At 35.9% G+C, this 11,501-nt stretch overlaps 1 protein-coding gene across 5 annotated transcripts in view; it reads right to left on the bottom strand.

The window, feature by feature from the left end:
• Window positions 1–1,089: 1,089 nt before the first annotated feature.
• LOC122562129 (casein kinase I) overlaps window positions 1,090–11,501 on the bottom strand; it is a 67,123-nt gene continuing 56,711 nt past the window's right edge. The window contains exons 9-11 of one of the 5 annotated variants that reach the window (XM_088000588.1): window positions 10,209–10,254; window positions 5,002–5,017; window positions 1,090–2,929 (exon numbers count right to left, since the gene is read on the bottom strand). In XM_088000588.1, coding sequence (XP_087856714.1) covers window positions 10,222–10,254 — 33 coding nt within the window. In that variant the 3' untranslated portion in view covers window positions 1,090–2,929; window positions 5,002–5,017; window positions 10,209–10,221. Of the gene's footprint in view, window positions 2,930–5,001; window positions 5,018–10,196; window positions 10,255–11,501 lie in introns of all 5 variants that reach the window. The other 4 variants (XM_043714696.2, XM_043714697.2, XM_088000589.1 and 1 more) reach the window with 4 other exon arrangements.

The following is an 11,501-nucleotide window of genomic DNA, read 5'->3' as shown; positions in this document are numbered from 1 at the left end:
CCATTGCTCATTAGAAATTACATTAATGAAACTGTCAAATCCAAGAAAATAGGATTGGCTTTTTCAAATAAAACAAATGGAAATATTTGGTACCATACAAAAATCCAAATGCAATTTGACAAGTGTCACTAGATTAACAGCTATATAGTGGAGCCAGGCTAACACAACTGAAAGTGAATAATACTCAAGCTGGGGAAATTCACATGATCAGCAACCAAATTTTAGTTAAATTACTTTTAAAGAAAGGGCAACTTACTGTTTAATGTTAACAAAGCAGAAAACCAGTTTAAAATTGTGGCTTGGTAGCTAACTCACCTTTTAACTAGAAAATATTCCTCACCCATTTTGTGTGGAGACATGTCCTGCACACAGAACCTTTTTGGAGGCTGGATGTTTTCCTTGAGATTGAATGGAACTATTCCAAGTTCCAATCAAAGTTTCATCAAAAACTGGACAATTCTCTTGCAATGCAAAAAAGACTTGGTGCTTTAATTGCAGGTGAGTTAAGATAACACATTCTATTTGCTTCTAACTTCAATGGAATAAACAGCTGACAACTCTAAACTGATAAAGATGAACAGATGAAGATTAAGACATTAGCTCATAAGATATCAAAACAAGAGTAGGCCATTTGGTCCATTGAATCTATTCCACATGCAATAAGATCATAAAAACAAAGTACTGCAAGTACTTGAGATCTGTAATGAAAACACAGAGCTCTGGAAAACTCAGCAGGCCAACAGCATCTGTGAACAGAAAAACAGAGCATTGAGACTTCAATTAGACTCCAACAACCTGATTCAGAACTTTGACTTCTGAAAAAGTCATATTGATTTGTCAATGTTTACTTTTGTCTGCAGCATTTTGTGTTATGATTTCAAGAAATCTTGCTTTGGTCTCAATTTCACTCAACCTGTGTCCCACAATTTACTTTCAAATAATGGCATATGCATTGACTGACACTTGTGGTAAAGCATTCCACAGTTTCTTGCTACTGATTATTTAAATGAAGTAAATAAATTATCAAATATTCAATGCTTTAATTACAAGATGCCCCAACTTGGAATTTTACAGCAAAAAAGAACCCAATACAAGTCATTATGAATTTATTTACATTTTTAAAGTACACAAATACAGCTGCAATACAAATAGGTTACCAGTATTCTGTTACCATTACACAGGATATACACAGACATTCTACAAGAGGGGAAAATCAGCCATCCAAGGTCACTGTGGTTCATTTACTTGAAATAAAAATTGGAAGAGCCTGGTATCTTGGAGGCACCACCAGTTTGATGTATTGGCTGTGAGAAGGAAACATTTATCTTCAAGTTTGCTCTGACAAATCTTATGGGAAAAAATAATTTAACCACAAACATTTACAAAATTAATCTCACATAGCTACTGAAATGAAGGAAAGAGCCTTAATACAGTAATGCCAGGTGTAGCTGTGTTCCTGTTCAACATGTCAGTGCGCATGCATCAATAGTAAGGCATTTCTGACATTTAGCCAGCAGCCCTTTCATGTTACCTCCCAAGAAACTGATGAGAAATGCAAGTGTGGGTGATTCATAAAAACAGATGAGCTGAGCATCTGATGAAACATATACAAGTCCGACTTCTTCCATTCCCTCAAGTGTGCTACCTGGAAGCTGTACATGGCAACCAAGTTATGATTTTTGGCTGAATTCCAGTCAGCTTTCAATAAAAACCTCCAATCTGGATTCAATAATACCACATTTAAACATTTTAAAATAAAGTATATCTTGAAGCATGCGCATTGGAATGTATATATTCATTAGCCGCTCCAGGCTAATGGCAGAATTCACATTTTTACTGTACAAGTCCTTCAGAGCTTTTTGTTTAAAAAGCCTTTTCTACTCCTAAGTGATTAATGGAGATGCTATAACTCCTTAGGTTGGGGAATCCCAAGAGCAAACTTGGTCCTAACACTATTCAGACACGGTAGTTTTAAAAATAACTGTCACCAAAACACAGCTTTACCATTAATTTTTACTTTATTCTTCCACATTTTGATTTTTATGGTCACATTTTCTGTTGGACTTTGGCACTGCCATGTTACTCGTCATTGCTTCTGCCTGGTATGTTGGCAGCCTCTGCCACAAGATAGAAAACGGCTACTGGCACCAGTGTTCAGTTTTTATTAGGATAAAAAAATAAAATGTGGAAGTTAAAAGTGCACAAACAACCTAAATAATAATTCAAAAACATTAATTGGTACAGTGTGCTACCAAAGAAGGAAACATTTTTAAACTCAAGTTTAATACAAAAGACTGGAGAAAGCTTTAAATAAAATCAGCTGCTTTTAAATTCACAAACACACATTTCCAACCCTATTGCTAGGGAATTTCAAGTCAATCAATCTCCATTTCAATTCTCAAACCGATAAGAGCATCACATACATAAAAGCAGGACAACATTCTACTTATCTACATAGATTCTGCTTTCAATTTTAGCAGGCTGTTACAAAATATTTAAACCAAGTAAAGGTCTACAGTTGTACAGTAGAGTAATAAAAGGCTACATAATGCCAATCATGGAAGGAGAAGGGATGGCGATATCTATTCTATATGCGGTCAATTCTGTAAACCGTCTTTAGAGCCCTTGCTACTGAAATAGCTGGCACAATCTTTTAACTTGTATTTTACACTGCAGTCAGGCAAAAGATCTCCTTGCGAAGGTGTTCTTAAAGAAAACATTTTTAAAAAAGTTTTCCTTCTGCATTTAAGTTAAAGGCATCGAGAGCTTCATTTTGTTGGTTTACTTTGTGGGGGTGGGGGGTGGGGGGGGGTCACAAGTTTCAAGGTTAGAATGGGACATCAGCCATGCATTGTCCACCCTCCATGGTGAGTCATTTTCATCGAGGAACAGTGGAATGGATGCCGCTGGAAGTCACCCGGGCTGGGATCTGTCCAAAGAAGCAAACAAGAAATAAATTAGTGCCTTACTGGTATCAGCACCATGAAGCCTCTCAGTTTCAAAGTTCAACCACTGACATACATTGTTAGGGAAATGCAGAATACAAATGCCTACACAAGAAAGCTGGATAAAGTGAGATACAAAGCAAAAAGCTAACAGCATAACACTTTCTATCAATTAGATGGCATAAACAAATAAAACCAGAGGATATTACATTTTTAAAAATGCATTTAAAAATCAATTAAGAAAACTTGACATTGGGTACAACTTTGGGTAAGATGCTCAAACTTTCAAACTCTGAAATGTGTGAGAATCCTGACCCTGGTGGGTGATCATTTTCTTCCTACCTGCTACATGGTTTATAAATTAAACAGAGGCATCTTAACTCAATTCTTAGTGGGCAACAGTCAAAACAAAGAATTGTTTTCTGAAACTTGCATGTCCGAGGAACATCATTAACAGTGACTTAATGAATGATTTTTCAAAAACATACAAATTCAGAAACCACAAAGGTGTTGGAACAAAAACAATGGAAATACTCTCATCAAAATTGTATGCTGGAAGGTGTTATTAAAACAGGGGTCAAGTCATGCCACTGGTAGTGGAAGTGAAATGTGTTTTTCACTGCATACCTGGTTTGCAAATATTTGATATGCTGAACTGTAGAAATCATCTCAATCTCCAGGATCAATAGTACTCTCAAGTTAAAATGCACATTGATAACCCTAGAAACTTCTGAAAGTTTTAACAAGAGCTACATGTGCCAATAAACTTACATTTACCAGGAGATATCACTAACTATCTTATTAGTTTTGTGAATAACAAACAATGTAAGCAGGATGGATTCCTTTGCTAGAATTTACTTTGCAAAACTGAACAGTTTACCTAACACAGAAGGGTTAAAGGACACAAGTAATGTCCTCAAGGATTATTAACAAAGCAGCTGCACCTTGGTTTCAGAGAAGTTAATTTCCTGACAGCTAAAGCTCAAGGGAACACTGTGAAGAGAAAATACTAAATTCTAAATTCTCTCTTTTTCTAAAAGGAAGCTTTCTAAAATATGAGGTTATTGCACCAAAATGGATTTCAGTAACTCCACTACACATACTATATATCTGCATCAGGAGAATAAGAACCAATGAAGCTGGTCACAGCAGAGAAGACCAAAGTATACTCAGATGCTGGATCTAGAGCAGTACAAATTTAACTGAACTTCCCACTCCAAATTGATTTTGAAATTTCAATCTAAATATTATATTTTAAAATTGCAAATAATTTTTTTTTTCAAACTTAAAATGGCTAGAGGTTACAGTTATTAAATGTCACCTAAGAAAATATTGGCATTGGCAACACAAAACCTTTAAATACAGTATCAAAACTATTCTCCAAAGGTGTAAATACAATTTTTATAAGATTTATTGGCTACTGGTTGAATTTATTCATGTTATTGAAGACACAATTTACTCTCAACTTTAATTATTTATAACACTTCCGGATTAGGTGTTACAGGTATATACCCAATACAGTATGTCCGAAATTTCTCTCCCATTGTGACTCCATCCCAAAATTTGAATATTATCAAGAGATGTTGGTGAGAACCAGAAGACAGGATAACCTATGAGAGAAGGTGATGTTTAGGAAGGTCTGAGAGAGCAGGTGAAAAGGAACAGAGGTCCTTAGCACTCAATGCTATCTTGGAGCTCTCAACCCCAAACTTTCAGGTCACAATCCTGTGGGTTCCTGACCTCCACTTTGGAAAGCCATGATCTAACAACCAGAGTAAAACCATTAACATGCTTCTGTTGAAATATCTTTCAGTCTTGAAGTACAGCAAATATTTAAATGCTGATGTACAGTATTTACCTCAGATGAAAATAATTTTTAGTTTTTTGAGCAGCATTTACTAGTTTCTCTGGCATTAATTTGTGGCAACCATAATGTAAAGATTAGCTGAAAGTTCCAAACATCTCAATGAAAATGCTGTAAGGTATTTGCACAGCCACACATCTTGCCATTTTGTGTCAACATGCAAAGTTGTAGAAATATTAAGTTTGAACTTACTTCATTTCTCTTTATCCTGTAAAACGGTAATCAAAATATTGTTTATTCGGTGGCACCAAACTGCAATATAATCTTTTTGGTTTTATTCACTAAAAGCAGGTATGGAATCTAGAGGGTAGCCTCTATTTCACTGCTGTATTTGATATTTACAGTCCTAACCCCAAACTTGGACTCAAGTCTACTTTGCAGACTCAAGCAAATTGGCAACTTACATCTGAACTGACATACAGACACTCCTAATACACAGTTAGTATCATAATCGTGGCGTTATTATTTAAAGTGATAGGGAGCAGTGCTGACTGAGCTAAACACTCAGTTGAAAGGGAAAAGCATTTTCTGTTGTACACCTCCTTGAGCAAATTCAGAGATAAAATCTTGATATGTGAACCTGGATAAAAATTAACAATCCAAACACAAATGCTTCTTTGCATGTTGTTTCAAGCCAAACTGTACCAGCTGCTAACATCCTTTAATCTTCAATTTGTTTACTTTCTTTAGACAATAAACTACGATCTATCAGAATAGCATGCAAAGAATATATTAAAGGATCTATTCACTTTCTGAACCAGCGTAATTCAAATTGTGGTATGGGAATCACAGTTTAAATAACATAACATATCTCCTTCTAATTTCCTATTTGAAGGAAAGAAGTTATAACACTGCAGTACTACCCACCACCCCCATGCAGAAAGTGTAGTGCCAAACAAGGCAGCAATAGTATTTGAAGCAGAAGACCGTGCATCAAAGTGTTCATAAACAGATTAAACGGAAACCAGGCCAAAATCTACAAATGTCAAGTGTAACTGCAGACATAGTCTACACTAACTCAAACTGAAAAATGCAAATTAAGGTTTCAAGGAAATATAGCAGCCAGAATGCAGTCTCATGTGGGGTGCAGAAATTACAAGCAGGATAACAAGTTGCAGCAAGTGATTTGAGAAAAGCACCAGGCAATACAAGAACAAAGATACACCTGATCTTCTCCATTGTTAGCATGGAAACGTTGAACTACCTTTCAATATCCATGCATCGGGCTTTTTATTTCTCCCCTTAAACACAGACCTGTAATGTAAAAGATGGAGCAGAGTCTTGCCCTTTCCCCTAAACTCCAACATTTTACATATGCAGGATAACCTGAATATTCAAACATTTATACTGATTTCTCAGCCTGTATTCCCATTAGCGTCATCTAATACTGTATTCACATTATTACAGGTGAATAAACTAAAGTCTTATTGGCTTCAATAATAGGTCACATTTCATCCATATGTAATTGAGAATACATTACAAATCAGTGTCAGGTTTGATTGGCCTCTCTTGCACTTGTCTTAGAAAGTGTGGCATGTTCTGCTTTAAATTTTGGGTCAGTAATGCGAAATGGACGACTTGTTGAAGTTCATCAATATCTGACAATTGCAAAGGCAACTGGCTTTGAATGGTTATATTCTTGAAGCTGTTGTAAATTTGCAGCCAATATTTGACATACAATGCACTACAAAAGGAGCTGATGACTCCAGTATCATCAGGCGCTTGTCCTTTGTCACATATGGGAAACAGAAATTTGTAAGGATACAAACTATACAGGATGAAATGCTATAGACAAGCTGAATGTGGACAAAGTGCTAATGTTCTTTACAATCAAACTGTACAAAGGTTGAGACATCAATATCTACCTTAAATGAAAAGAATGAGAAGGATCTTGCACGGGGAGTGAGATTAATAATGGAAATTTTGTGGCACCTTGCAGTACTGACTGATCCCTACAAAATGTGCTTCAAAGTATTCCACCTCGGTCTCTTCTACTTTAATGAGATGAGACTGAGGTAAACTCACCCAGTGCTGCCTTCAGTGCATTTGGACCAGCTACATGCCATGATGCTCGAAAGGGAGGCTATTCTGAGGTGGGGGAAAAGATAGCCATTTGTAAACTGTGCCACTACCCACGCAAAAACCATTCTTAACAGTGCGGTGTAAAACTCCAGTAATGATCGATACAGCTAAATTAGCAAGTTGGACATAATAGCAAGTTTGAAATTGCAAACCAAATAAAATTAATTGGGTTAACGGGTTCTACCACTGCACTTCAATGAACCAATAGATCAGCAAGAACTTGGACAACAGTATTCAAGTTGCAAGTGCAAACTGTCATCTATGGAGGACTGAAACAATTTGCTAGCTCAGGACTCTTATGAACAATGAACTCAAGTGTTAGCAGCGTGAACATTCTAGTTGGGAGCACAGGGTTAAAATTTCAGAACTCAAATGTTTTAATATACTGAATATAAAAGTCACTTCTGGAGCATCTTATCTGATCACCTCTTTCTTTCCTAAACCTTATCATGTAATATTCAAAAGCTGTACACGTTCCTATTATGCATAGGAAAGTTAAATGTCAGATTCCATTACATTCTTAAGCATGATTCTATACATCTTCTCTCAAATGACTTTATCAGCTGTTAATAAACATTATCACAGCATCCTGAACAAACACTGCATTAAGACTACATTAATTTCTTACAGTGCTCAGAACTAGCCAAGAACCTTTTATTCTCCACAAACTGAAATAACGATGAAAAATGACCTCTGCATCTGACAATATAGGCAGGAGGTTGGCAAAGTTAAGATCAGATGGCTCTGATACTCAAACCATAACCATAAAAAAACTGAAGTTATAACTGCCTTCCTCCTTTTTATTCATCTACATGCATTTCTCTTGGCGGCATTGTTCAAATCACATCAGATTCCACATGTACACTGACACCAGCCAGCCCTACCACAATGCCATCTCTTTTGAAACCTCCACGTATTGTCAACTAGTTTGTCCATCATCCAATACCAGATGAGAAAAAATTTCCTCCAATTAAACACAAAGACAAAAGATATTGCCTACAACCCCGATACAAATTTTGTACTTTAGCTATTGACTCTGCCCCATTCTAGATAGTATCAAATGGAACAGCGATATCACAAACTAAGCTGAATTTCATATTCCTAACACTGATTTTCCACCTTAGCTAATCTACCTCTGCAAGTGTCATCCATACTGCTATTACTTCAAGATTTGACTGTTTTGCAGCCTGCACGACCAGTCTCCCAATGTCATTGCTCCAAAACCGTGCCCAAACTTCTGCTGTCTGTATTCAAACTAGTACTGTCATGTTCACCCATCATCCCTTGCGCTCGCTAAATTAGTTCCTAGTCCACCACTCGTTCAAACTTGAAATTCCCATCCAGGTGTTCAAACCCCTCCCTGGCCTCACCTCTTTCTCTAACATCCTGTCCATGTACTGTGTTTCTTTGGTTTCATTTGGGTGGGCCCCAAGCTCGGAATTTCCCTCAAATCCTACCAATTCTGTTTTACGTAAAGACAGTCTTAAAAACCAACCTTTCTGACCAAACCCTTGACACCTGTGTTAATGTCCTTTGGTTTGGTATCAACTCTTTCTGTTTCTTGCTATCAAGCGCCTTGAATCTTTTACTACATAAAAAGTGCTAATTGAAAGCAACTTGATGTGGTACACTACAGGACTTGCAGGGGTTCAGACACCTAGAATAGGTGGTTAATAAAATTCAGCATCAACTCAATGCTTTAAATTTTTTACATTGATGAGAAGAAAATAAATGGAAAGGAAGCTTTAAGAGTCAGAAAACTTCTAAAATGCAGAATAGATAATCACAACTAAATAATATCTGCAAACGATTTCAATTTTATTTGACTGAAACTTCAGTTTCATGTGGAGCTGAACAGTGAAGATTTTATAAAAAGAGTACAAATAGTCTGGACACAAAATCTAACAATGAAGTTTCTGACATAATAATGTAGTTTCATCATAACATCTCAATTTGATTAATAATAAATAAATTGTAATTAGAAATGGAGGAACTACATTCTAAAGGTTGTGTCTTCAATTTTACATGGAAATAAAAAGTGTTGAGTCATACAGGTACCATGATTTTATTAATGAATATATTTATAAGAACATTTCCCTGGCAATGATATTATTCGATAAATGAATGATTTAAGTTCTGCCAGAAGATCATAATGAATAGTTTTCAACTATGTCAGAGCTTAATACATGAGCAAGACATGCTGAAGAGCAAGACATGCTGAAAAGCATGATAGTGAAATTCAAATTGTTCGGAGTAGGAGACAGTCAAAACTGATCTATAAAAATGGTCATTTCTATTTGACATTTTAAATAAGCCTGAAAAATGCTTTGTAAAATGCAGAGAACAAATAACACCAAATTGATTTGGCAAACAAATTAATCTTATTTTACCCTAAGCTGACAAGATAGGCCACTGTCCCGAGTTAATACCTTCTGCAACTACACAGTATACTTTTTTTTAAAAAAATCACGTGCCATCTTTACATACATTTGCAAAGCCCGTTTCAGTACTGCATATTGTGAATGCTGCAAGCAAACGCGATTGTTACTGAAGCACAGATCACCAGTCTACAAACAGAGAGCACGTTACAGTTACACCACAAGCCAAATCAGCCCATCTGAAGCAGATGTAAAATTGCTGCAATACAAGTTTTCTATTTTCATCAAAATAATCCAGACACTGAAAGGTCTTGGGTATTTTAGAGGGTTCTTGAGTACATTAACTGGGGAGAAATTTACTCTCAAAAGACTGAGTGTCTTTGGAACTCTCGTCCTCAAAAAATGGCAGGTATAGAGTATATGAATATTTTTCAGTTGATTATAAGTTCATGATAATCAAGGGGGTGAAAGCTTATTGGAGGTGGAGTAATCCAATCAACCAAGATCTTACTGAATGGTAGAGCAGGCTTGATAGGCCGAAAGGTCAATGATTGCTCTTATTTCATACTTTTCTATTTTAAGAGGTGGCCACTCCTTCACAACAGTGATCCGCACCTAGGAGGGGGGGAAATCTAGAATATAGTGTTCTGCACAGAAGGGCATAGCATAAAATAAATGTTATTTCCAAATACAAATCTTGTTGGGATTCTTTGCATTAATGTTCACACTTTAATCTTTGCTGAGTTTGTTCTAATAAACAAGTCTTCTCCAATATATACAGTATTATCTGGATTCAAAATAAGTAATTATCTGAAAATTCAAATTATCAGAAAAGGTGTGACATACATCACATTATTAATGTTGTGGGAGTAGGTGTGGATTATTTTAATTAAATTAATTTTTGGAGCCAGTGGACTTTAATCTCACTTTTACAATTACCAGGAATGCATCCTCACAACCTCCACCGTAATTCATCGAGAAATATCTGTAAAGGAAAACCAGATGATACACAATTTCTATTCTGCTCAAACTTGCAAAAACAAGCCGCCTCTGAATTTTTTTGTGTGGTGCTGTGGGAGATGGGCAATTGGTGATAAAACTCCTACTATCTATATGGTTTCTTCATTCTTGGGAAAGCTTTGGAACACTAATACACTGCACTCTGCCAAAGGCATCAAAGGAACAAATTATTTTAAACGGTCTCTTGCAATAACTTTCCAGTAACTTTAAAACAAAGCATACTCTTATGTCAAGGGAAATTATGCAATTCAGTCTAACAATATATAAAACTTTCTGATATTCTTGTACAAAAGAATATTACTGAATCCAATTGCAGCCCAAGTTTCCATTCTTTCTCTTGTTCCATAAAACCAAAAAAAACTCAATACCAGCTACCACTTGGAATTTTTATTGTGGGCTTTGAAGGAATAAAAGATTTGACACAAGGTTCACATTTGACAGGTTGAGACAGTCATTCCTCATCCTTGACATGTACGCTTAACCACTTCCTAGGTCATACAGGGTGTACTGGAAGAAAAGGAACTGAAAGAATGATTTAAGAAACTTTCTGCACAAATAAGCCAACTCTATTACCACTAAGCTGCAAGTACAACCATCAACCTACCACTTCCTTATTAAGATATAAGCAATTACAGCTTTGTGTTGAAATTTATGTCAATGGTTCACCAAAACACATCTTTGCCTCTACGTGCTGTACTATTTTGCCTGCTAAAGGCTATCAGTTTTTAAATCTATGCTGTTGATAGATCATGTACTTCGAGAACACACGGAATGGCTAAGAAATAAGAAAGATGTATTGAATGCAGGGACTTATTCAAACATTTTGAAAACTCCTAAGTGCTACTATGTAAGTGACATATTATATATATTAATATGGATCTGATGCAAAAATGGGAAATAAAAATTCAAATTAGGCATTCACCACATTTTTTATAGCTCTAGTCATCCTACGATATCAAAATTATTATTATTGCCAGTTCATGATGCAACGATAATGACTGTTCAAATGTTGGACTCAGAAAAACTACAGGTCCACAATTTAAAAGATATGTATATATTTCATCATACAATTTTTGATAATATTTGTAGCTCAGTTGAGGTTCTGGATGTAAGCTTGCTCACGGAGCTGCAAGGTTTGTTTTCAGACATTTTGTCACTATACTCGGTAACATCATCAGTGAGTCTCTGGAGAAGCACTTGTGGTATATCCTG

This window comes from Chiloscyllium plagiosum, unplaced genomic scaffold, assembly GCF_037043375.1.
Source record: "Chiloscyllium plagiosum isolate Xiang-an unplaced genomic scaffold, Cpla_swu_hap1 HiC_scaffold_25, whole genome shotgun sequence".
In the NCBI taxonomy this organism is placed as follows: domain Eukaryota; kingdom Metazoa; phylum Chordata; class Chondrichthyes; order Orectolobiformes; family Hemiscylliidae; genus Chiloscyllium; species Chiloscyllium plagiosum.
Note: the sequence above shows the minus strand (reverse complement) of the source record. Positions and strands in the feature narration are given on the sequence as shown.